Source organism: Taurulus bubalis (genome assembly GCF_910589615.1).
Source record: "Taurulus bubalis genome assembly, chromosome: 1".
Lineage (NCBI taxonomy): Eukaryota > Metazoa > Chordata > Actinopteri > Perciformes > Cottidae > Taurulus > Taurulus bubalis.
The window spans coordinates 40421982-40449549 of NC_136589.1; the positions used below are offsets into that span (position 1 = coordinate 40421982).

At 41.7% G+C, this 27568-nt stretch overlaps 1 protein-coding gene across 1 annotated transcript in view; it reads right to left on the minus strand.

Annotated features, from left to right (window-relative positions):
• Window positions 1-27568, minus strand: part of LOC306742848 (contactin-associated protein-like 4) — a gene marked incomplete at both ends in the record, with an annotated part of 95834 nt that overhangs the window by 49059 nt on the left and 19207 nt on the right. The window contains 4 exons of the mRNA XM_079225285.1: window positions 1986-2192; window positions 5461-5608; window positions 9228-9421; window positions 20372-20482. Coding sequence (XP_079081411.1) covers window positions 1986-2192; window positions 5461-5608; window positions 9228-9421; window positions 20372-20482 — 660 coding nt within the window. The remainder of the gene's footprint in view (window positions 1-1985; window positions 2193-5460; window positions 5609-9227; window positions 9422-20371; window positions 20483-27568) is intronic.

Below are 27568 nucleotides of genomic sequence, written 5' to 3' on the forward strand. Positions count from 1 at the left end.
ATGAACTAATTCTAATTTAGAAGAAAATGAAAGGACTACTTTTAAGATATTAGCTTTTTTCTGTATTCGTTTTTTTTTTTAGTTCAATATCTTTCTGTAAATCTGCAGCGAACCTGTTTTTTTCTTCTTTTCTGAGTGCTAGGCCTTGGCGGCTGAACTCAATCTGACCAAATTCAACTTGAACCTAAAAAAACGAAGAAAAAAAACCTAGTTATTCTCCCATCAAGTTTGTATCTATTAGTGTTTCCTCGTGTTAACCAGGACAACGTTGCCGCTCCTGTGAAGCGCTGTTACTCAGTGTTGCCTCATAAAAGCCGACTGTGCTTGGGGCGGGTCCGCCCTGGAGGCGTTGGTGGTAACAGAGCAGAGCGGACCGTGCACGAGCTCTGGGTCAATGCACACAGGAGATGACCTGAATTACACAATGTGGGACCTGAACGCCTTTGTAGAGAGGGAGAAAGGCAGAAATGATGAAGTGCATCCAACTAAGAAAGAAATGGCCCAAGAAAGGGTTGAGAGCAGTGGGAAAAAAATGATATAAAGCTCGAAGAGCTGAAGAAATCTCTTCTAGTGATGCTGAAAGCAGGATCAGGTGATCTGTGAGACAAACAACAGTGATTAAGACGAGGAGGAGGATGAGAGATGAATGAAGATGAATGAATATATGAATGTAGATATCAACCACCGTCTAAAATGGAATCAAAGCTTTGGCCGAATAATATCCGAACACCTCCTAGTATTCACGCTTTTTGTCCGGTCTGCGTTTTCCCGTGCGAACCATCCTGTCGGCTCTCTGCTGCCCTGCAGTGACTCCGTTTCCATCGCCTGACAACCCCGCTGACTTACTGTCTAATTTCCTAATCACTGTGTTTCCGACTGTCTGCCTGGGTTTGACCTTTGACTGTTTTTCTGATTCAGTGAAGCGAACCTTTATCTCGGCCCGTCTGTCTGGGAGTCTGTGTTTCCGTGAGCCGACGACGTTGCTCTGCTGGCTGCTGATAGTCACACTTGCTGGCTTCTGTGTACACACACCCTCAAGTAGCAGTAACCAGAGATAACTAAACACCTGAGAGCATTGAACGTGTATTTGTCTATTTCCCTGTGTCGTTAATGTGACAAAGGATACATCCTTAATGTGTTGCCCTCTGGTTAAACTCCATCGTGGAGTTCAAGAGAAAAGGGATGGGTGGAGGAAAGAGAAGGATGGAGGGATGAGAGAGCAGATTGTCGAGAAGAAAGATGAGGAAATGGTGGAATGACTGTTAAAGCGGATGTAACATGTAGAACGAAAAGGTGAAGGAGGCAAAGAGATGGAAAGAATGAAGGGAGGAAGAGAGAGAGAGAGATGAAGTGTGGGAGGGATGGACAGAGAGTATGAGAAAGTATTTACGCGTTCAGATGGGGTTCCTGATGAGAGGTGAGCCATATGGTGATGATTCAGCATGGCAACCTGACAACCTCTGGTTAAACCCCATTTAAACCCTCCCCCCGACACCCCCACGCACACACACACACACACACACACACACACACACACACACCCCCGCCGGATCCTAGCACATGCTACAGTGAGCGGGTACCATCCATCATGTCAGCAACTAGACTGAGATGCAGCAGCGGAGCGCGAGCCAAGATTTAAACCAATCAGGCGGCAGCGCTCATCCCACCCAACCACAACCAAAAGTCTATCTAAAGTCATCTCAGGGGGTTTATATTGTCCTCCGCCTTTTTATACAGATATTCTGAGCCAACACGTCCACAAAGTGACTCATACGTTACATGTCAAGCAAAAATAAATGTATTTGTTACTGGATATGTCAACAATAGAAGCTCTTAAAGCCTTCCATTTGTCCTAGTAAAGGTATTGGCTCATGCGCTCCTCTCCTTGCAGTATTTTTACAGCTTTTTGACGACTCCAATGCAGTAAATATCAGCAGGAATAGATGTCAGCATCTGCCAGTAGACACCAGCGTATTGTGTTGTACCTCGTCTGAGCAGCAGCAGCAGCTTCCCTCGCTCCAGCTCCAGACTGAGGCCGAGTCCTCCCTCTCCCTCTGCGTGCAGCAGCGTCCCAGAGTTCCTCAGGGTTTTAAACTTCAGGGAGACGACCTCTCTGGACGTCCCGCGCGGCCCGGGACTCAACCTGTACACCAGACCGCTGCTGCTGCCGTCCAAGCTCACGACATCAGAGGCTGGAAGACAGAAAGAGAGATTCAGCGGTCAGGGAACGATGGTCATTGTCTGTACGTAACATTGTACTGGAAATGAGAAGTGATGGATTAAAACAAACACCTCAAACTAATTCCAGGTCTTTAAACCAACAACACACGAGTGTGATATTAATAGTTAATCGTTTGTTCTTGTTTGGGATTTAAGCAAAGCTGTAGCGATGCTTTTGTGGCTGAGAGACTATAGTCACAAAAGTAAATGATTGTAACTATCTTTGAGAATCATGCACATATATGCTTAACTCATTTTTTTAAGAATTTCTTAAGAATAGATGCAAAAGAGGTCAGTAGAATAGAGACCCTCTTCACAATATAATTACTGCATTGTGGTTGTATGCCTCCGTCAATCCATGTTCAAAATGTCGTCCCCTCAGACTCAGTAGGCGAGTCAGTGCCGAACAGCGTCACTCATCGAGAAGCTAACAAACTATGATCATTATGGGTTTTATTTCTTCTTTTGTCAATACCTAAGTGTACAAATATATATATATATATATATATATATATATATATATATATATATATATATATATATATACATATATATATATATATTTAAATGTGTACACATATATATATATATATATATATATATATATATATATATATACACACACACACACACACACACACACACACACACACACACACACACACACACACACACACACACACACTACCGTTCAAAGGTTTGGGGTCACCCAGACAAATTTTCAGGTTCTGTGCAATTTCTCACATGGAATAGCCTTCATCAGACAACAGACTGGAGAGTTTCACATGAAAGTTCTCTTTTTCAGGCCATTTTGAGAATATAATCAAACCCACAAATGTGATGCTCCACATACTCAACTAGCTCAAAGGAAGGCCAGTTCCATAGCTTCTCACCAGCATAACTGTTTTATGCTGTGCTAACATAATTGCACAAGGGTTTTCTAATCATCCATTAGTCTTCTATGCGATGAGCAAACACAATGAACCATTAGAACACTGAGTGATAGTTGCTGGAAATGGGCCTCTATATACATATGTAGATATTTCATTAAAAACCACCTATATATATATACATATATATATATATATATATATATATATATATATATATATATATATATATATATGCAGTGTTCAAATCCAGTGGTGAACATAAATCCAGAGTGAACATTAATCACGCATGCGCAAAGCCGCTGCTGAGATACCTGTCAGCTGTCCTTCACATCTCCACCTCATTCAACCAGACTTCAGTGCACTTGTTCAAACCAACACAGACTGGACTTTTCTCACCGAGTAAGAAAAACTGAACTGAACAAGATCAAAAGCACTTATTGCTTTTGTATAAAGTTAATCAAGTGCTGGTCTTTAACATACATCTTTAGGGTAAGCAACAAACTGAACATGGACAAAAGAAGGAGTGGCTTGTCCCTCACAGGGACCCTTACTGACTGTTTATGTTGTTCCTTGATAAAAAGACAAATGTTTCTTCTTCAGCATGATATGAAGCTGTTTCACATTAGAATAAAATAATATATAACATCTGAAAATAAATACAATATTTAATTCAATGACCAGTCATATAGAAGCATTACAAAAATAAAATACATCATTTTTTTCTTCCTTGGCATATATTTTTGATTTATATACTGTTGTTAACTTGCTGTTGCTCCAGAGTGCCTGCTATATTGTTCTGATAACATTACTTTAAAATAAAAGCGCGCAATACACTAGTTTTTACTTCATTATTGAATTTGGCGCATAATGTGATTAATCGCGATTAATCTCAGAAAAATCATGCGATTGATCAGTTAAATGTTTTCAACTTTGCCCAGCCCTAATATAAATGTATTTCTAGAAGTCAGGCCTGGTTTTCACAGAGAATGGTTTCTCCCCCTGACGTAGAACATAAAAACATCATATTGCAATTTTTTATTGATTGCGTTTCGCTGTATATTTTGTTCTTATTTTTCTGCAAATCATTTCTGACACTCTTGAAATAAAGATATCTTTAAATCTATTATTAGCCAATTCAGCAGACAGTATTTTTTTTTTGTCTAAAGCGACAAACGCTGTGATGTGGATGGATGGAGATTATTGAATAAGACCATTGAAGACCTGTCGTGAAACATGAAAAACAGGAGATGAATGAGATATCCGTGTGTTGATGTGGGTTTATTTTCATTGCACATTTTTCGATCAGCATGTAAACAGAAAAATAGTAACTGTTACCACAACACGTTTTCCAGCTTTGGTGAGAAAAATGATAATGTATTACAGTGTGAAAACCCAATAAATTATTATAAAATATTAAGATGATTGCATCATCATTTTCTTCAAGCAAGGGTGAAAAACAATCAACAATCTGTCATCGAATTAACTAAAGGTTTTTCAGATTCGTAGCCTTCTAAAAAAGTAATTTTTAGGTCCAGGATTTGCGTCCAAAATATCGGCACAGAAATATATAGAAACCCCATTTGATGGGTCCTTATGAGGCTTGCACACCCCTGAGGAACATTCATGCAAGGGTAACAAAATATTTGGACAAACCTTGATTTCAGTGTCCTCCTGCCTGTGGAAATTTTTTTTTGGGTTTGCGGCTTTTTGGAGCAATGGGTGCTTGTTTTTTGTTGGTATCAGACTGTCTGACAAATGACCCTTTACGGTCCAATGGTATATTTTCCCAATTGGTGTTTCGGAACAATGTGCCTCTGGAGCAATGTTTGAATCTTGACACCAATGATGTGCGGCAAACATCGCAACCATTACTTTCTATTACCAAAGAAAGGAGATCACCCAGCAGCTGGGATACGATGAAGATGGTAATGTTTGGGGTCCTGTTAGTTTGTGTATTGTGTAGCTAACGTTTGTCCCCAAGTCATTCTGAGTCTGGACCGGTTCTAGTTGTGTGCAGAGGACACGGCATGGTGGATAAGTCACAATAGAACCGGTGTGCAAAGTTGTCATGCGGAAACATTTGCTTCCCTAGTTTCCCGCATTCCCACATCACATTTTTGCATTGCGCTGTTGAAAAACAGCTTTTATTCTTGACAAAATGTAGTATTATGAAGCTGTCTTTTGTAAAAGAAAACACTCAACGTATCCAGATGCCTTCCCCAGAGAGCAGGTGAGGTGTTCGGTCTGAATTGTAATGATGATATAGACGCCTAAAGGGCCCCATGTCTGTCCGTTATTATGAAAGCCCTGGAGAGTCCCGTCAGGCCGGTGAAAAAGAAAGTCTTACTGTAAGGACACCCGTAGGTCTCCAGCCGGAGTCCGATCCTCCCGCTGGGGTTCCAGTCCAGAGGGATGAGCCGGAGGAAGCGAGCGATCGCCGGCCGCTGCAGTTTGTACTGAACCACGCTGTCTGCATTGCTGTTGCCTGGAAAAGACTGAAAGTAAAAACATAATAAACACCAATAAAGTGTATTTATTTATCTATTCTTTTGTTTGTTGTACTTTGTAAAAGTACATTGAGCAGTGAAGTCAGGCTTTCCTCCAAATGTAGCAGAAACTTAAACCGCGTGTGCAGAAAATCAGCGTAAGAAATCCTTTAAACTAAAGTGAAGATCAGGAGCTGGAGCGACAGACTGTTGGAGCCACTAATCCTCCAGTCGATGCCATTGAGCTCTGGCAGAAACCACAGCACACAAGGTTGATGTAATTAAAAGCCACCGATCGCTGGACATTCGGAGGAAAACACATACAAAAATTAGGCATAACTTTTCGAAACATATAAGTATGAGGATACGTTGTTGATGCCGTGTGGAAATACTTTGTCATTTTCCCAGTATTATTCAAAGCACTTTATTTTCATATGATATTCTTCTGGATCCACAATGAACATTATAGAATATAAAGTGTGAGCCGCTCGGCTGAATGCTTGGCGTCGCTCTCAACCGGCCTCATTACCTCCCTCCCTTGAAGTTGACACGCAGGTTAACTAGCTGAAATTGGCACTGCTGAATAAAAGCTCAGACACATAATTAACGTATTAATTCCCCTGAAATCACAAGAGAGCGTTGTGTAACTTATAATAGTCTCGTAATGTATCTTTTGATGTTTTGATCCGCCGGTATCAAAATGTTTGTTTTTCTTTCAGCTAAAAGGAGCCAATTAAATTCCCTGCTGGATGCACAAGCAAATATTAGTTTGGTGTGTGTGTGTGTGTTATACTTCTGTGTGTGTGGTCGATTACACTCGTGGTAAGGAGGTCTATTCACACAGAATGTTAAGGAGGCACACTGTTAATTAGCAGCCGTCTAGTGAATCCACACAACAGGTGGGTTTGGGTGCTGCTTGTGAGTTACTCAATGGAATAGAAAACCTTACTGAGCATCCTGCTCTTCACTCACGGGGCTTACTGCTTCTTTATTTTAATTTACAAATTATTTACACAAAATAAAAAACAAAAGTGAAAAAGAGAACTTCCTGTCTGTTGGTTTTCAGCATCGAAGCTGAAAGCAGATCAACTTTCTGCAAAAAAGTTTGGAAAAACACTTTGAAATGCGACTGGGACTGAGCCCAGTTTCTGTAGAGTGTCAGATCAACATGTCTTTAAGCCGTGAGCAGTCGTCCTCTGCTCCCTCAGAGACGATCTTCAGCGCTGATATTAGCCGGATTCCTTTCCCGTGTGGGGAAATTGCCTCGGCTCTACTTCCAATCAAAAGCTCCTCTCTGCACCACAGTAGCTAATGTGGGGATATCCATCCTCACATCGTGTTCATATACCGTTTCCATGTTTGTTTTTTTGCGGCTCACGGGGACCGTGCAGGTCAACAAGCTCTCTGTGCTGACATGACGCATCACTGTTTTAGCCTTTTCCACAAATAAAGAGTGCTTAGTATTCCTGAAGCTTGTGCACTGAACCGTGCACCGTCACCACAGCGGGGCGAATGTGAGGCCAACGGGACACTTGTGCGAAGGCAAAACACAGAAGAAGAGTTCTGTCTACCAGGAGGTGGGAGGTGATGCCTCGCTGCCTCCGCTGTCCGTCTGACGGGTTTCTTCATTAATCAGCTCTGCAGAGACCAGCTGCCTTTCTGACATTACAGTTTAAAGTTGCAGTACAGACGTCTTGCATGCTGCTTTGCTGCAACTCTGAACAATATTCCATTTGTTATATTGCTACAGTAGATTCTTATTCAACCCAGCAGGTCACATTGCCGTGAGCTACCTAGCTGAAGCTGAGTGACTCACTTTCTTTGACACTAAATTGGCACAAAATGACAAATTAAATTCACACTAACTTTTCTGTTTTGAATTAATAGACCTTATAGGAATTTGCTGCCAGGAAGTTAGCAGGTCGCTGGGCAAAGTGATGAGGCAGTGCATAAATAACTGTCAGGCTCAAACAGCAAATGTGACTTTATAGGGAATATACTTTGCTTTCTTGCTGAAAGTTAGATGAGAGGACTTATGCAAACTCTAATGTCTGTACGCCAAGTATGAAGCCAGAAGCTAGCTAACTTAGCGTAGCATAAAAACTGGAAAAAAGGGTCAACTTTGTCCAAAGATCATAAAATCTGACTACAGGCTCTTCTAAAGCTCACAAACATGTTACATTATAACTTGATTGTTCAGTTAGTAAATAAAATCAAGAAATAGTTCAGCACCAAAATGTTCAAAACAAAATGTAACACTCAACATGGAGCAAAAAAGCATGCAGCATCGTCTTCCCTCCTATATGCTATATGCTATTCATAGCTGCAATCCGCCAGTAAACAGAGTGGAAGAAGAAGAGGCTGCGAACCAGAAACAAAACGGGTCGGCTTTGCCATTTTCTTTTAATTGGCCGAGTGTTAATTGTTCTTTTATGTCAACTAGCGTTGGTCATGTTTTACTTTGTCCAGCACTTTATGGGAATAGTGGAAACAAATGATCGGTCCCGTGAGTTAAATGTTTGCTACGTCAGAATGTATTCAGTAAAAAAGCGTTTCCATAATCCATTAAAGGACTACACACATTATCGACTCCATTTTTTTTCACAATGGAGGTAGTTTGATCAAATTTTGCCGCTTCCATACAGCAACGTCAAGGTTTACGTAGAAATATGTAAATAGAACACGGCTGATGACACCACTTCAAGTTATCCCTTTATGGCTTTAGCATCATTTTTAACAAAAAACAAAAACGGGTGAGATTGAACATGTGGAATTTTCCCTGATTGATTTCAGTATCTGGCAGCAACGCATCATCTCAGCCGGGAAAGCGGCGCTCGGCTGCCTCTCTGTCTCACGCTCCGTCTATCAACGATGGCTTAAGTGTTTTGGCAAACAGTTCTGCAGAGTCAGCAGAGCTCTTTCATTGGTTCATCCATTATTAATGAAGAGTCAAAGGCGCCTGATGACTGTGATTATCTCCTCAGGATGGACTGATCCCTGCAGACCAGCACTGCTAAACACCATATCCTCTGTAAATATGTGGTAGTGAAGGGAAATTAATTGTAATGAACCAGAGCAGGGTTCATTTTTAAATCTATTACCTATACTGTACTCACGGAACTGTTTGTGTAACAGTACTTCAGGTGGTACTGTTTCAAACCACCATACTCATCATTTTGAGATTTTGCACTACTTTGCTTTTTTTTTTTAAAGCTTTTTGTCTCCTTTGAGAGTGAAAATAAAACCCAAAATACACAATTAGATGTTTATTTTAATATAGATGTCTACTTGCATCTGTAGATTTCTCCTATATTTACAAAGCGTTAGCATTAGAATACTTATTTTTTGCATATTTAAGCATAACATTTCAGAAAACTTGCTCCGAACATTGTGTTTTTGGGGAAATATTGTGACGACCTAACACTTGAATAGGGTATGTGTAAAGTCGTGCTCCCTGTATATGTGTATATTTTAAATTGCTTGTACTTCATACGTTTTCTTGAATGTATTTAACAAGTATGCAAGCAATTTAAAATAAACACATATATAGGAAGCACGACTTTACGCAAGATGTTTTTCTGGAATTTATTTCACATGTTAGTGAAGAAGCATCACCCCGGGGACTCACCCCGATGCTGTCCTCCTGTCTGCACTGCTTCCAGTTGTGTCCCGAGTCGCTGAACATCAGCAGGTACGACGTCAGCCAATCAGAGCTGCCGTAGCGGCCCTGAGTCGCGACAGCGGTGATCCTGGTCCGCTCGCCGAGGTCGACCTCCAGCCACTGATACCTGTCGGAGGTGAGAGGAGACCAACCTCCAGCTCCTGCGGGGGTGGGGGGGAGATTTATATATTACATTTCATTCTACGGTATATGTGCGTTGACCTTTCTTACCTCACCACACATTGTGTTGTTACACAGCATGAGTATAGCGCATTATTGTGCTATAATTCAACACAGTGTTTTTAGCCTGTTGTGTTGGAACAGATGATTGGTGTCATTCTGAGATACTGGAGGATATTTCTTTTTTATATCGAAAATTTTATATAGAAGAATTGGATGCACACAGAATTATTCTGTATTACAGAACGTTTCCTGATATTTATGTTAGATGTCATTTGTCTTCATACATCAAAAGAAGATATTCATCAGAATGAAATATATATATATATATATATATATATATATATATATATTTGTCTTAAGAATGGGATTTGTTTCTTCTTCTATTCCAATGCAACTCTGAGTGAAGAACTTTATTATACATGAATGTACCATTATTATACATGAATGTACCATTATGGCACATGAATGTACCATTATGGCACATGAATGTACCATTGTGTATGACTTAATCATTCTACAATTAAGGATAGCATCAAAACAAATGTTTTTGTTATCGCAATATGTTTCAAATCGCAGCAGGCACAGTATTTGTCAAAGGCAAAATGTGTCAAAATACAATTTGAAATGGATTATTGTCATGCTGCAGAGATCCTGGCCTCCAAATCATATTCTAAAGACTAAAAAAAACATCTTTGTTTGATACAGATCCCCACAAATATCACACCATAATCAATTTAGTGTTTTTCATAATAATACAATAACGATGTCATAATTACCATTATCTCTCATATTGCCAATCATATTGCAATTACATTATTAGTCAAAATAATCACATTTTCTTGTTTGTATTGTTTAGCCTATACTACACAGGTCCTAAACTAAAGTACAAGACACATTACTGGAATTAGTTCATGACAAACAAGTTTACTGCACAGATTCTTGACGATTGCATTTTAAAAACAGAACACCATCAATATGCGGTTGCGGTGCCATGCATTGATCCGTTGCACAAAATGCAAGACCATTAGCGTCTTTTCCCAAATATAGCATTGCTAAGAGGCTGTGGCATGATCTATTGATTAGTTGTACAGGTTGCTTGCAGTTCTGCATCCTTTGCTATATAGAATATCAACAATAGGAGGTTGTGAGGAGCATTGATTAGTTGTACAGCACTCCTGCAGGTTTGCATCAGGTCCCAGGTTAAACTTCACCAATGAAGATCAGTGTAGCATGCTGATGAGTTGTATTTTAGGTGAATTGGTTGAAAGAACTGAACAGAAGGTTTGATGAAAGAAGGACTGATGAGTATTTAACATATGTAGGGTTATTTTTCCAATAGGCTTGCAGCATTCCCTGTGTATAGTACTGCCTTGTTGCTCATTATGCAGTATGTCTTCTCCCCAAACACGTTCAATAAAGGCGGTGATGTTATTGATTAGCTGCAGCCAAGCTCATGACATTTGTCGTGTGTGTTTGTGAGGACCACTTTGAGTTGTAAACCGTCAATGTGAGGACATATTTGGAAAGTGAGGACGTTTTTGTTGGACAGACCTTGAAAGGCTGGTGTGAGGGTTGAGACTTGACAGTTTTTAGGTTCAGATTAGTATTAAGTTAAGTGTAGGATATACAAAGATGTAAGTACGTGTGTGTGTGTGTGTGTGTGTGTGTGTGTGTGTGTGTGTGTGTGTGTGTGTGTGGGAAAGTGCTTTGTCAGGTCAAAGCGCTGCCTCAGAGCTCCCACACCAGATGGACGATTCTGAAGGGGAAGGCTGTTGACCAGCATCCCACTGAGCGCACACACACCACACACACACACACACACACACACACACACACACACACACACACACACACACACACACACACACTCAGAAACAAACATTGGGAGTCAGTGAGCTCTTGGAAAGCATCAAAAGGACAAACAGACAAACTAACAATGTAAGTGCGGCTCGTCCTCATGTTGCCATGCTGTTGTCTGCTTGTTGCAGCAGCAGGAAGCTAACATTTTGAAACAAAGCCGACCAACTGAGTCCATCCTCAGCCTCCAGGGGACAGTACTGAGCTACTCATTTTTGGAAGAGGAGCGGAAGGCAATGTGACGCCCGAGAGCCGATGGAGTCCTTCTGCCGCTCAAATCCTTTCCAAAGGAATCGGCTGTAAATTCGGCATTCGGCCAAATAGATAAATGGGCACAAAAAGCAGAGACATAGAGGAGATGTTGAAACTTTAGGAGTTACTGCATGCACTAAACAAATATCAACTCAGAGATTGCGAGTTTCACATTCAAGCTCAGCTTCCTCTTCACCACGTACCTCTGTCAGTACTGATCCTGAATCAATCTGCCTGTTAATCTTATGCTCAATTTCACCCTACTTAGTCCCCAAAGTATTTCAACTCCCTCGTGTGAGGCTGCCAATTACTCCAACCCTAAAAGGGGTCGATCCGCCATCTTCTAGCGGAGTCAGACTTGTTTTCACTCATACCAGCTGATTCACGGCAGTCCCAATCTGATGGAAGCCAACAAAATAACACATTGTTGCATAAATTGAGAATAAAGAATACAGCCCTTCCCCCTTTCGATACAAGCACAGGATGTTATTCAACGACCCTGGCACCCCGCATCCTGTCACAAAATACTCAGAGACTACATGGGCCTCCTCCAAGGTTTTTGGACAAACTGGGAAAACTTCCATGACCCCGCAGTGAGAAGAGTTGCTCAATCGTAGCACGGCCAGGACAGAATTTGCATTCGTCCTCCTGGATCTGACATTGTCGACCCGCGGGAGGCTCCTTTCCAGCACTGCTCAGAGTTCCCAGGACTCTGAGGTGTGTCAAGCTTGCAGTTGGCACGCCTTTAGTGCGTACAGGTCGCAAACTTTGAGGCGGTGCACAGATGTCCACGCAGGGGCCTGTGACAATAATGATGGTAAATAGACTGTACTTGTGATTTTCTAGTCTTCCGACCACAAATAGTGCTTGAACACTACTTGTTTTCATTCACACACTGATGGCACCTGCCCATCAGGAGTATATAACACTGTAGGAACAGCTACAGGAGCAAATTAGGGTTAAGTGTCTTGCCCAAGGACACATCGACATGGGCTAGCGGAGCCGAGGATCGAACAGCCAATCCTCTGATTGAAGGCGAGCTTGCTCTACCAATGAGCCACAGACGCTTCTTCATTCCAACAACTGGACCTTCAGAGAGTCTCAGCTTTCAGAGAGTCCCACGAGACAAATCCCATGGTCCTGCAACACCGCCGGTTCAAGCCCATGCCGTTTCATTTATGTTTCCTCATGCTCTCTTCTCTAACATGTACAATGAAGACAAAATGCCAAAGATGCTAATAAAATACCTACAAATCAAGAAGGATATGTTTAGGCTTTATGGTCAAATAGTTGGTCCACTGAAAAAGGTACTGAAATCTAATCAGAGCAAAAGTTTTGGTATAAAAGCTCCTGGTAACTGTTCTGGTGATCAATATTTCGTTCGGTATTTTCATTGAGGTTAAATCCATCATTGCTCCAGTGTTTCCCCTAGCGTTATAATAGGGGGGCGGGGCGCCCCCCTGAAGAAACCCCCCCCTCCCGCCCTCCTGTAATTTTCTCGATAGCGCCAGATCACAATTCGTCATTTAAGCTTCTTTTTCCTATAGAACAGGTCTACACCTTGTTCTGTTATTAAACAAACTAAACGGCCGTATTTTATTTATATTATCCACACGACAGCTTGTCATTTCGGTCTCTACGTGATCGCGTTAACGCTTCTCCTCTGCTCTGCATCGCGCACAGCGGAGTTCTGCCCCGATGCGCACAGACACGTCCCAGGGTGAAGATGGCAACAGCAGCCCTCATGTGAGGAGCACCGGAGCGGCTCTCTGAACCCGGAGCAGCTCTTCTGCTCCAGGTGTCCTCTACCCAACAATGAGCTTCTGGCTTCACATATTACAAAAGTACAAAGTACACGGGCATAAAACTAAGTCATTAATAAATACATGGAGAAATGCCTGTACTTTCGGGTAAATGTTTACGTTACGCCGTTAACAGGTTACCCTTGCGCATGCGCGTGCGCCACTCGCCGACTTTTGGCTCTTTGCCAGAAGTCTCCGTGAGGTCCTTTCTGCTGCTGCGTGTCTCAAAACAGAAAACAGATCTCAGATCAATGTTGAGCATGAATTGTATCAAATCTACAACCCCGTTTAAAAAAGATGTGTAGAGGCTCACTGCAGCCACTAATACTGATGCAACCTGATGGCTGACACATATCTGTACTCATTCTGTTTTGTTTGGCAAAAAAAAAATGGCTGTTTGTTTTCCACAATGAGCTATTTAGTAGTAACTAAATATGAGTTATTTTTTGCACAGATATAACTTTATTTTCATTGTTCTAAGTAATTGCAATTTCAGCCCCCCCTGAAGCTGTAAACCTAGGGGAAACACTGATTGCTCTTTATTTTAGTGTTGAAGTAATACTAATTACTACCAACCTTGAGGATGAAAAGTGGGACTGTAAGATATACAGTGTTTGTATTCCCTCACTTTGTGTGCGGTGGCAGCAGGCAGAGGAGAAAAGCTTGACTGTGAGAAAAGAAATCGGCGTGTCGGCTGGTGGAGCCGGATCTTTAAAGAGCTGAAGGCCAAAGCTAATAAGCACTCGGCTAACAGACGTGTCCAGTGACAGGAGCAGAGAAAAGAGCAGACACTCTGACCTTTACTCATGAAGATTAGACTGGGGAAAGGGAAGGAAACGTTACACAGATTCCCTGTGTCCACCCTGACAGATATAATTGAAACAGAAGGGAAGTGATGGCTGGCGGTCTGAACACTTTCCGACACGGCTGTCACTATGAATCAAACAGACCTCCCTGTTTTCCTTCTGTCCCTATAGTGTCTGTCAAGGAACCTGCCAGCCAATGAGAACCACAAACTCCAATGGCTTTGCCAATCAGGGAAAAGAGAGAGCTAGTTATCTATTTATTTGTGTTTAATTTCTCGCCTGTAAAATAAAACTGCATTTTATTTGCTTAGTTTGTGATTAGATGTTGAGTAAAGGCTGAGTCAAGTTGGATTTTACCAGTTACAACACAAAGTAGTGGTGCAATCTGTATGATAGATACGAGCAAATGGAAACTGTCAAATCATAATGAGACAACTTTTCTGACTGCAAAACGGTTTGAGAGCCATGCTGTGTTTTCTCCTCTGCACTGAAAACAGTTTTTATGTGAAGGTCCAGACTGTGTCTGTGAGCGCGTCGTGCACATTTGTACATGTGACGTTTGCATCTATGTGTTTGGCGTGACGACACCTGCCTCTCTCACTTATTCTATCCTTGGATTTTTGTTCTAAACAATCAAAAGTGGGCCTTTAAATGGCATGAGGTTGAAAACCCCTGATATACAGGGTATTCTCTAAAATGATCTTGAAAGATGAAAGGCCAATTCTGTTTCACAAAACATAAAAACCAACTACAGCCTAACTTGAGGTGGGTTGACTGCTCTCTTCTCGTCGGACACCTCAGTGATCCACTTCACCTGTCAGGGCTCCGATACCCGAAACCAACTCAATTTGTCTTGCTCTTGTTATTAGAGCAGTCCAGGTAGTGGATGTCACAGGTGAGGATAAGAGCCGGTCTGGCTGCACAGCTCTCATTCTGCTCCGCCGCTGAAGGGAAACCAAGCTTGACGCAGGTCCACTCCGAACATCGGCTTCGCTATAAAGACCAGATGGATGGATAGAGTAAAGAAAGGACTGCTGAGTCATCAATAATGCACCGATATTCCACCTGACTGGTACAGAGGACAGACGGGGACGTGCAAAGAGAAAAGAGCGAAATTAAGAGTCAAGTAGAATGGAAAAGGCCCAACAGGCGGAGGAAGAGGCGATCAGTCACCCTAAGAGACGGAAAGTGAACAGGAAGACGGGTTTTATGTACCTGGAGTGAGAGCTCGTAATTTGCATGAGAATCCTAAACCTGGATGGTAATTTCAGCAACCTGATAACATGTTAGACGGAGAACCTACTGGGAGGCTGCATGTCCTCTGCAGGCAAACCCATTTCCACTGGAGTTTCAAGTGTGACACATGTAACTTCACAATTAAGTACAAACTGAACATTCACATAAATTAGTTGGCAATAGAGTCGCACAACCAATACAGGTTGATTTAGATACAAAATGATTAGGGAAAGAAATGAAGAATTAAAAGATGCTGGCCGAGAAACCAAAGATAAAAGGTGTAAATGGGAAATCAAAGTGAAGAATATTAGGGGCTGAAGATCTAAACAGAGCGGTGGGAAGCTCAACGTAGTGAGTCAATCATCCAGCAGCTTCTTGGTGAAAGAGACCTACTGATGTAAAAATGATGTTCATGAGAAAAATATGAAATGTGTCACCTTTTAAAAGGAACTGCTTTTGTAGAAAAGAGAATATCTTCTCCTGCTCTAGACTGACAAACACGTTTATCACTGCTGAACTTTCTGTGATAAGCATACATTTTTTATGTGCGTGGCAATAAAGAACCTCAAAGAGGGAATATGTGGACTTTCTGAACTGAAGCTTTTGCCTGTTAATAAATCATAATCTGTTAAACTATACCATACCGTAGGTCTCAACAGACTGGCTATGAATTACCGGTGCAAGATGAAGGAAACAACATCTCTGATTCATGTTGAGAAAGATTAAGTAGGAGCGAGTTAACATCTATCTAGGACAGCGTGGGCATTGGGCTCATGCCGAGATGATGGATTCATTAGCGTATTTTTGTGTCCTGACCATAGAAAGAGGACATTGTCATTGAGACGTCACCCATTGGTTTGTGGACTGCGGTTTTGAAGCCATCAGTTTTGCATTTTGGCCACCGCCATCTTTTTTTCAGAAGTGACCATTAGTGAGTTGCGGATGAGTGACCTGTCAATCACTAATGAGCCACGCCCTAAAGCATGCTCTGCTTTATGGTACATTTTACTCTAAATGGGACCATCATTTACTAAATGAACATCTTGCTGTATTGAAAAACAGGAGAAAACAGAAACTGTGAACAACAACATCCGTCACCGAGAGATGCATCCCCTGGTTGTACAGAAACCCCTACGGTGAAGTAAATGATTACATTTTAATCACATTCCATTGTTATGATAGAACATATAGGATTATAAAGCCCATGCACAAAGCAGCTGCATGTATCTGGTAGGTCTCTGGTAATCTGTTCGTTTAGCGTAGTAAACGACCTGAAAGCTAAGCTGCTCCTCTGCGAGCGACCGGAGGAGGCAGAGAGTCGGCGGCAGCAACGGGAGATCGGAGATGAGACGGAGACGTTCATTTATTCATCGATTTCCTCCAGCAAACAGCTGGGAACCGTGTGGGCTTTGTGCCGTTCATGCAGCTGGGGAGGAAATCTGACACAAACGGCTCTCCTCATCTGCCAACAACTTGTGTGAACGGCAGTGGTGACGTCATGACTGAACCTGTGTCATGATGCCTGTTACGTGTCAGTGTTGTGTGTTCTCCCCTTTTGTTTCCCCCACAGGTGCCATCTGGTAATTGGTGGCCACCTGCGAAGGCCAATCAGCTGCGTGGGCCCTGTTTTAAAAGGAGGAAGCCGGAAAACTTGGAAGGGGTCTGTGAACACTGCCAGGCACCAGAAAGTGTACAACATGTTTTCGCCACCTGTACTAGATACAGCTCAGAATGGAGGGGCAAAGACACGGGATGAAAGGAAGATAGCTAAGTAGTATACTAGAGTGGCGATCTAGTAAACTGGGAAGAAGGCGCTTGACAAGCTTTTTTGCGAGCAACAGGATTTTTTTATTTTTTTTGGGTCGATCATTTTTAGAGAAGCATGTGAAGCCATTTTTTGTTTGTTTCCTTTCCAGAGGTAGTTATCCAGCCCTAGTTGTGTTATCTTGGTTTCTATTTGTTTGGTACGGCCACATCTGTCCCAACCTCTCCCACTTCATTGAGAACCTTTGTTGTTTTGTTAGCCACAACCAGAGTGAATGAATATTGTTTAAAATCCTTCCTCCTACTTTTGACTTTCTTTCACATATTCTTTGGCTGTCATGTGCTCAGGACGTAACAATGCCAATTAGCAGTAGCTTGTAATCCCTGAATTTTCTCATGTTGACATGATGATTATTATTGATGAGAGGAAGTCTGATGATTTTTTTGTAAAGGCATATATGAGGCACGTACATCCAATCTACCAACTACTGCGGATTTGAAAAGTATGCTGAGGTGTTTTGATAATGGCATGACTTGAGGCTCGAGATGTTAACTTTTAAGCAGCATTAATTAATTGAGGTTTTTCGGCCACTTGGGGACCGCGGAACAACCTGTTAACGCAACAATGAATTCATTATAAAGTTGATACGATGAACACGTTAGAAAAACAGTTGCTGATTTACACATCCAGCAAATTCTGAGCAACGTCTGATTTTATATGTGTTTGTGTCCACCTGGAATTACGTCCAATATTGTTTTTATCTCTCTTTTGCTCTCTCCTGAGGGAAACGTCTGGCTTTAGCTGTTAAATGCTCCACTATGTACACCGGCTGCTAACTTTATCAGTCTGTGGTTTGGATCTGGGCAGGAGGCATCCAGTTGGAAACGCTGAGAGCGGGGAAGAGGAAATCAATACAGCAAATGTGCGTGTCGTGAAAACCAAAACAATAAGCTGAAAGATGCTAAAATGTCCCATACTTCAATTACACAGTTGGCTGCTATTCCCTGTGGTTTGATCATTTCTTTTTTTACATAATATGTAATTAAAAAATTGCTTTATTTTTTTTTTTTTATAAAAAAATGTCTCCTTTGTAACATAAGAAAAGTGCGATACAAATATTGCTATTATTATAATTATTATATTTAAAAGCTTTGCAGAGCCTGGTTGTTGCATGTACACATCAGCATATAAAGTGAGCATACAAGTATTCAGCAGCAAAAACAATGTTAGAATCTCGACCGTGAAACGAACCAAGGACTGATCCGTGTTCTGCAGGCTGTGCTTCCTTTTAGTTTCCCTGGATTTCCAGATTAATCCCATCTCACCCTCCCAGCTGACTCTGGGCTTTGATGTGGGGATAAAGCAGCCGAGCCTCTTCCGTGCAGAACGCTCCGCAACAAACCAGGATCTCCACTTCGTCAGAGCGTCACTTCGGCATCCAGCATGGGGCCCCCTGCTGGGGATCCATGATGGACGAGCAAACATTCACTCATCCATCTGTAAACCTTCAATTCAAACAGCATCTACAGAGAATACAGTCTGGGTAATGCGGCGCTTTTTTGTTCCTGCTTTTATTTTGTTTTGTCTCTTAGAAATGATGCTGATTCTCTAAACCAGTGTTTGGTAACCTTTTTTGAGCTGCTGCACATTTTCTGTGGACATTTTCTGTAGCATAATACAGCATATATGGTAGGTAATTAGTGCGCTACCTACTGGCATGGAAGAGTATTCAGTGTTTCCCTTAGGTTTACAGCTTTAGGGGGGGAGCGACAGACGGACATACTACATTGTGGTATCTCACAGTACTATAAAGTAATACTTCACAGTACTAGTGACTCCATATGTGCTTTTATAAAAAATAGAATCAAGAACATTGCAATCACTTTCAATTAAACCAGATTGCTCCATCAGACAAAACAAAATGTGTTATCACTTTGCTAGAAAAATTAAAATAAAGTTACATCCGTGCAAAAAATAACTATTATTTAGTTACTACTAAATAGCTTATTGTGGAAAACAACAAACTCTTTTTTTGCAAAACAGAATGAGTGCAGATATGTGAGCATCAAGTTGGATCAGTATTAGGAGCTGCGGTGAGCTGCTTTCCTCTACACATCTTTTTAAAACAAGGTTGTAGATTTGATATGGACACTCTCAATTCATGCTCCATGTTGAGAGACGCAACAGCAGGAAAGACGACCTCACGGAGGGAGATCTCATAAAGATCGGCTTTTGGCGAAATGTCAAGAATCAGCGAGTCGCGCAAGCGTGACCTATTAACGGCGTACGGTAAAGCCATCATTTCCTCTTGCGCCCCACCTGTAAAACGCCCCAGTTTGTATTAAATACTGAATTAAAGGAAACTGTGTATTTTAATGACAACCACAAAGTGTGCAGGCTTTGTCATTGCAGTGTGTTTTTTGGACTTTTGGAATAATATTTCCAGAGCCTCTCGATATGGGAAGTCAGAAACGTCATTTATGGAGCTCCAGGCTGCAGCCTGTTGGATGTTTGTCTTGATCTGCAAATACATGAACTGTTAGGCTTTAACAGTGATAGCTAAAAGCAGCAAATCCCATTGTGAAAAGCACGCAACATATTTTTCGCCGCTCTCTGTCCACTGTGTGCTCTCCTGGTTGCATCGGGGCGAAACTCTGCCGTGCAGAGAGCAGAGAAGAGTTGTAGATGCGATCCAGAAATAGCATGCTGTCGTGTAGATAAGATCAATAACATACGGCCGTTTAGTCTGTTTAATAGCAGAACAAGGTATATTCTTCCTGTTCTATATTACTCTGCCAGCCACTATATTGCAGGCTCAGACGCTCAACAATGGAAAATCATTTGCGGCAACTAAATAATATTTTTTTTGACCAATTAAGTGAAATTGGACATTTTCCCACGGCACACCTGACGATCTCTCAAGGCACAGTGGTTGACAATCACTGCTCTAAACGAGTCACAAGCAAGTTGTCTGTCAGTCTTTCCGAATCCAGTGAAATATTTGTGTTAGGTTTTGTGATTTGTGTCCCTTGAGCGTAGATAACATCATTTCCTGCACTGAGCTCCTCTGCTGAAGAGCACAGGAGGAGATTTCTCCACTTTAAAAGTGTAAATCATCCCATTTAGTTGCATTTGTCTATTTAGGTGGAATACATGTCTCTGTCTCTCATCACACATTCTCCAGTCTCAGATTCATTCTGTCTTCCTCACCGTCTCTCCTGTTGAGTTTGGCGAAGCCGGGCGCGTGACTGCTGGACAACTGGGAGGAGCTTCTGAAGGACGACGGCGGCAGATTGGACACCAGCGCGCTGTCACACACCTCTGTCCACCAATCACAAAGAAAAGAGAAAACACACATGGTCAGGGTTCAACGCTTATGTAATGATTACGCTTTGATAATCCAATCTTTTCCAGACTCTGCGTCTGAAAGTTCAAGTAAACTGAGAGGTTTTTCATTTGAGCAAACTACATGGAAATGAAGAAAACCTTAATTGGCTGTTCATTATCATCAATAATATATTATATAATATGTGCTAATTTTACATGGCACTGTAAGAATAAACTGTACATAAGAAGCGGACAAAGTCATCGTGCATCACCCATTGGCTTGTGGACTGCTGTTTTGAAGCATTTTGGTCGTCACCATCTGCCTTTCTTGCCACCAGAAGTGACGCAAGAAGGTGGAGCTGAATACAACCCGAATGCTGATAAGGCGAATAAAAAGGTTACAATTAACTTTCATGAAAACACTGTGAAAGGGTTACAGTTCTAAGCAGAAAACATAGACAACTTCCATACCGGTCGCGACCTGTCAATCACCTTGTAGCCCCGCCCTAAAGCATCCCCTGCTTTATGGTCTGTTTGACTCTAAATGACCATCATTTACTAAATGAACATCATGCTGTATTGAAGAAGACTTGAAACTAGAGATTGAGACATAAACTCATGTTTACTATGTTTACTGAGGGAATGAATCAAGAGAGAAGTAGAGTCATTTATATAGACTTCTATACAACCAGAGGAGTCACCCCCTGGTGGTCAGGAGAGAGAATACAGCTTTAACACATGAAGCATAGACTTCTATACAACCAGACTTCTCTCTGCATCCCCAGGAGTCACTAACTGATGACAATTGCATGCAAAATTCAAAGCAATACACGGTATAAATTGGATCACAACAATGTGTACAGGTTGAAAATCCAAAATTCCTCCATTCAACAGCATCAAAATCTCAACTTGTGGAGCGGTTGAGAACAGAGATACCAGAACACTGAGCCTGAGTGACCGAGCACAGAAAAGCAGAACACCAGAAGAACCAGGGCAGGAGCGACACTTTATTTGTTTCTGCCTCAATAGCTGAGGAGAAGTTTTATCATTGAGCTGCAGGTTTAATGTCAGCTAAGTGGAAGCAGGCCTTTGACATCACGCTGCAGTGTCTCTGGTTCATGACGGCAGCTTGATACAGGAGCGCCTCCTCTCTCAGCACCAGGACAAACACCATTATGGGTCAGAATCATAAAAGGAGATGGGAATAAACGCTTCTCTGGAGAGAAACACACAGCAGAGAGCAGAGGGCAACAGAGAAACCACTCTGAGGATGCAGCTGGAGGTTATTATTATCCTCCATCTCTAGACTGAGAGATGGAAATCATCGGCACTTGCTTTCTACTTGACCATCGTGCATTTCAGAACTCAACCATTGTCATTTTAAAAAGGGCTGCGAGGATAATCTGAAGCACAAAGAAGCAAATGCCTTCAAGTCCAACAGGTTTTCACAGCTTCATCTCCGTTCCTGTTGAGTCTGTGGATGTTAGAGTCTAATCATGGAGGAGCAGGTGTAATGGTGCCCAGGTGGAAACAGGTCTTTCAGCTGTAATGGAGCCATATTAGATGAACCACCAGTGTAATATGTAATAATGTAGATGAATGAATGTGGCCACCACGTCGTGTAGTGGAGATGAATGGCGTCCTGACTGGCTGGATCCTGATGGAGACGAATCAGCGTTGTCCAAAGGAACCTTCAGGTTTCACACTTTAATTGTTTTTTGGATGACTGGCTGCAATAAAAATGTCATTAATTATATGTAGTGCAATAATTCTCTTTTTAATTGGCTCCTCTATGCATTGTAACCCAATAAACATACTGTACATGATGGATATATAGGTGTGTAGATATGGAAAAAGGAGAAATTGCAAAATTCAACAAGTTATCTTGAGGGTGGTCCAAGATCCATTTAAAATAATAAAAGATATTTAGCCCCACAACTTATCCGATAATGTTCACATAGTCTCTTAATTCTTTTTAGATAAAAATACATTTCATTCAAACAATCTAGGCAAAAAATGATTGTCTACTGAGGCACTGCAGCTATAACTTTATAATACATCGTTTTGGAGAAACAGCAAACTCAACAGTAAATTAACACACAGCTGAACTGCAGCTTGTGATGCTTTTGTATCCCGAACATACATTCTCACAAATGCATGGCTCAATAAATATTCACAGCTTTTTCTCCCCTCGAGCTCCGAACTGTACGCTAAAGCCAAACTCCCGCTGCCTCCATCTAAAGCCTCTCTGTTAATGGATGTTGTTCTCCACTGCGGAGATAAGAGACCATTTTGATGATTCACGCCACGGTCCGATCCGAGCCCACAACTCTGACAACGAGGCTTTTAGCCTCCATGACTCCGTCAACATTAGCGTGCTGCACTTCATCTCAACACGAGGTCTTCATCTGCCTCCATATCCACCTGATGCTTTACGTTTTAAAAAGAGCAATAACTCTTTCAATTTAAAGAGACACCGATTCCACAACAGTGCTGCATTATTGATCTTGAGTTCATATTTAGCTAAAAGGCATATATATATATATATATATATATATATATATATATATATATATATATATATACTTAAGATCCAATGGGCATATGCCCTCGTGGGTTCAAACCCCTCTCCTGGTAATAACTAGTTGTGATATATTAGTTGAGAAGAGAGCAATGCCACCTATCCTCAGTGTGCTGTTCTCTGATCTTCTCCTTGCTTTGTTCACAAAGCTGTGCCGGCCATTTGTTTCTTTTGGCCTTCTAGGGAGACTTGCTCTATTTAACTGCTCTTTTCGTATTTTTTTTAGAGACTATATAAAGACTTTAATGTATAAATTTCACCAGGATGGCCGAGAGGTTAAGGTGTTGGACTTAAGATCCAATGGGTGTATGCCCTCGTGGGTTCAAACCCCACTCCTGGTATTAATGATATGTGATGTATTAGTTGAGGAGAGAACGATGCCTCCTTCCTTCTGCTGCTTGGTGTTCAATCTTCTCTTTCCTTTGTTCACAAAGCTGCGCTGGTAATTCATTTCTTTTGGCTTTCAAGGAAGACTTACTGTATTTAACCACTGCTGTATACGTTATAAGGGTGTAGTTAGACATTTTGAGAAAGTATGGAAACAACCACAACAGGTCAGTTTTACAAAAATGAGAATAGCAGCATTGATTGCTAATTGATTGATGCAACGATTTCAATGAAATATTTACTTGTAGTTTCAAGTTCTTTGTTCATGGAGGAATGTAAATTAAATCAACACATTGTTTTCTTTTTGTATGTTTTTTTAACAAATATAATGACTTTGATGCTAAAAAATCACCAGGATGGCCGAGTGGTTAAGGCGTTGGACTTAAGATCCAATGGGTGTATTCCCTCGTGGGTTCAAACCCCACTCCTGGTAACATGTGGTTGTGCTGTCTGTACTTTATCAAACAACTGAAAGCTTAGTGGATTGACATCAGAGAATCCTTGTGTAGTGTATAAAACTTCAAACTCATCCACATCTGTGGTCTCTCTTACTTGTTGAGAGTGCATGATAGTTATGTCGATGAATTGCAGTCAGTGCAAGAAAGGCATACTTATTGCATGCAAAAAAGACTAATTGTTTGTCATTCATAAACCATTTGGTGAGAGCGGGCTGTAATTATATGCCAGGGAAGTTGTTAATGCTCTACTGATGTTAAAACGCTACACTTAAAGCCTTTAGAGGTTTCATAAATGCATATGGAGAGTTTTAGGTCTATAAATATTCAGTCCAGCTGATTAAAACACATCAGAAAGCCTCCAGTTTTGCCTCGGTGACACTGTGGCTGTGAGTTTCTCTTTGATGGTGAAATGATCTGGTATGGACTGAGTCTGAAGTCCATTTAGGACGGTTTGTTCCAGCAGTTATCGTTAAGAGTCACATTACAGACTGAGCCTCACAGTGGCTCTTTATAGTCGCTCTTTAAGATTCCTATCGTTTGCAACAGAGTGCTTTAGAGCTTACTACGTATTTTATTCAGTTGCTTTAAATGTGATCCAGCTACTCGACAGTCATCAGGAGGCCTCTGGCTCGTTGGTCATGTGACGCTCCTCCTGATGGTCTTTATCCCTGCAGGCTTTCACACCGGCTGCTGTGGAGCCAAAGCAGGTGAATTACAGTAGTCTGGAGAGGTGGAACCAGAGGGACGGCTCTCCAATGCCGAGTGCTGTAATCTCTCGAGGAGATAATGTGTGTTGAGAGCCTCGTGAGGTATCACTCGACAGAGAGAGAGAGAGTTTTATAAAAACAGCCGGTTGTTTCTCTCAACTGAGCTGTTGGCATTTAAGAGCCGGCGTCCCTGACATTGTAACCAGTGAAGCACAAACACGGACGACTCGGAGGGAAATGGAGCTAAATGTTGAATACCTGCTGGACTCGACACTGACCAGAGATCTCACCTGAATATTAAACCTCTGCAGCTTCATCCTCGCCACAAAGCGGAAAAACAAAACGCAACTCAACGTCTAGACGAGGGTGAACTTAAGAGATTCACCTGGCATTTACATTGTAGCCATACAGATGAACAGCAGAAAGAAGTTGACATTTCTGACTAAGTAGCTTGAATCCAACAGTAAAGGGTTCAACATGTCTGAGCTATTACAGCAGAAAGGACATTTCTTTGACTCAAGAGAACGTATTATGATGAATAATGCTTGTAAATTGAGAGCTGTTTTGCTTCAAGATGAGAACACTTCAGATGCAATTACAGGAGGAAAATGACAAGCAGACGAATATGTGATTATGCTGTCTTAAATCTACTGTGGTAGAAAATAACAGTGTTGACTGACCTAATACTGGGCAGAAATAAGACCCTGTTTCTTTCTCAGGTGAAAAAAAATAAAAGTATAATGCAGAACTTCACTGACAAGAGCGGGAAACCTGTTTATTGACGTCTGAGTGATGCGATATGCCTTTTGAATGTTTAATTGTTTCTTGTACCTGAGGAGGATTTAAAGGGCGAGAAAGAGTCCAACCTCTCCTCGGGTCCATCCCTTCATCCACCGTGTCACTTCTATCATTCAGGGTGAATAAACTGTGAATCTCGCGGCAGCAAAAAAAAAATCTTTGCCGTGTCGAGGCCTTTGCGCTGTCAAGCTTGATTAATCACGGCTGACGTGATAGGTGGACTTGTACTTGGCACGGGAGAGACAGAGAGGGAGGCCACAGCTCATTCACCTGCTCCGTCTACTTCTTTACCGATCCGCTGGATAACAAAGTGCCCGCGGAGTCCGTGACGGAGCCGGAGACCCTGAATACCGATGAGCTCCATCCATCACCTCCACAAACAGAGTGAACAGGAGGTCCTGCGCTTCAGTCCGTGAGCCCCGCAGACCCGGAGTCCAGAACTCCTCGGTGCGGGGCGAGCCGACTCGCTCAGCCATTCGGAGCTCGTAGCAGAAAGCAGGATAATGAGGCTCCGGCCGGCGCTTGTTGTGGCTGCAGAGCGCCAACAATCATCCTCAAGCGGGAAAACGGCAATGTTCATTTCACTATGCCGCGCAGCTTCTACCTCCAGATTCTGCCAGGATGTAATAAAGACATATAAAAATAGTGCTGTGTAACTATTTACAGGGACGGACTTTACGTTGGAGAGGCCATGGTGGGCTTACACACATTAACAAAGATGTTGTGGTATAAAGATTATCTGATGACGCTGAAGACTTTAGGACATTTTGGTGACAGCCGCCTCCTTAGTGTGTATGAGCATGCAATGCACTGAATTAAATAAATCATAACTTCTTGATGTTGCACATAACAACACCCAGAGGGATATTGGCTACATTCTCTGCTCAAGTAGACATGAATCCACTTTATCTATCAGTTGTTTGCTGCTATAATGGTACTTGGGTATCCCAATGGAATTCTACCAGGAGTGGGGTTTGAACCCACGAGGGAATACACCCATTGGATCTTAAGTCCAACGCCTTAACCACTCGGCCATCCTGGTGAAATCTGAACCAGTATTATTCAGTGGAATCAGTGAAAGTGAGGTGATAAACCATTTTATAGTTCTCAAAATGTCAAACTATTCCTTTAAAACGTATGCAGCAGTGGTTCATTCACCTTTTTCTCCCAAATATTGGTACAAAGCGAGAAGAAGCTCTTATAACAACACACATAGAGGAAAGGTGGGATCATTCTCTGATCAATTAGACTTTACTTCCCTATGTATAGACAGCTTTATAGCCATAATAATAATACCTTCAGTCTAGTATGTTACCAGGAGTGGGGTTTGAACCCACGAGGGCATGCACCCATTGGATCTTAAGTCCAACGCCTTAACCTCTCGGCCATCCTGGTTTACATGAATATACATATATTTGTTAAAAAACACTACATTACTTCACTATACAGCATTATAGCTATATAGCGGTGGCAATTACACTCTTGTTCTCAGGCTCCTTTTAACGATATTACAATGAAACAATGAAAATGTATCAAATGAAAATCCCTCAAGTAAAAATAGTGCAGACGTTGAAATATAGGAGTAAACGATATGTATGAAATATAATACTGTGGTGGACTGGTGTGCAGTAGTGGTAAAATGAATAAGCAGGATAAAATGTATATACTTTACTCAAATGATGATCAACCACGGCCTCACTACGGTGGTTACTAGAATAAACATAATGAGAATAACAAAAAATAATGACCTCATTAAAAAAGCTGTAAAGATGACCACAAATATCAGTTAAATGTTGTTGCTTTTATATTAATGTAATGCACACTACATGTTGGATTTATATTCTGGCCGTGATAGATTGAACAAGCTGATTAAAACTGCTGAATTATTCAACAGTAGCCAGTATCTGTTCTCAAGCTGCCTGTGGCCCGACTTAATTGATTAATTGAAATGCAGAGCGGCGCACCGTGCTAACTAATACCCCGAAGGTAAGGACATGGCAGGAGCTCTCCTCTCCTCGTTTAATTAGCATTGCTTTGACACATAATTAATAGCACAGGATGAGAGAATCTGATCAGGCTTCACACCGGCATATGGCACCTTCCATCTACAACGGCAAAGACCTCCTGCAAGCGCTTCATGAAGCGCATT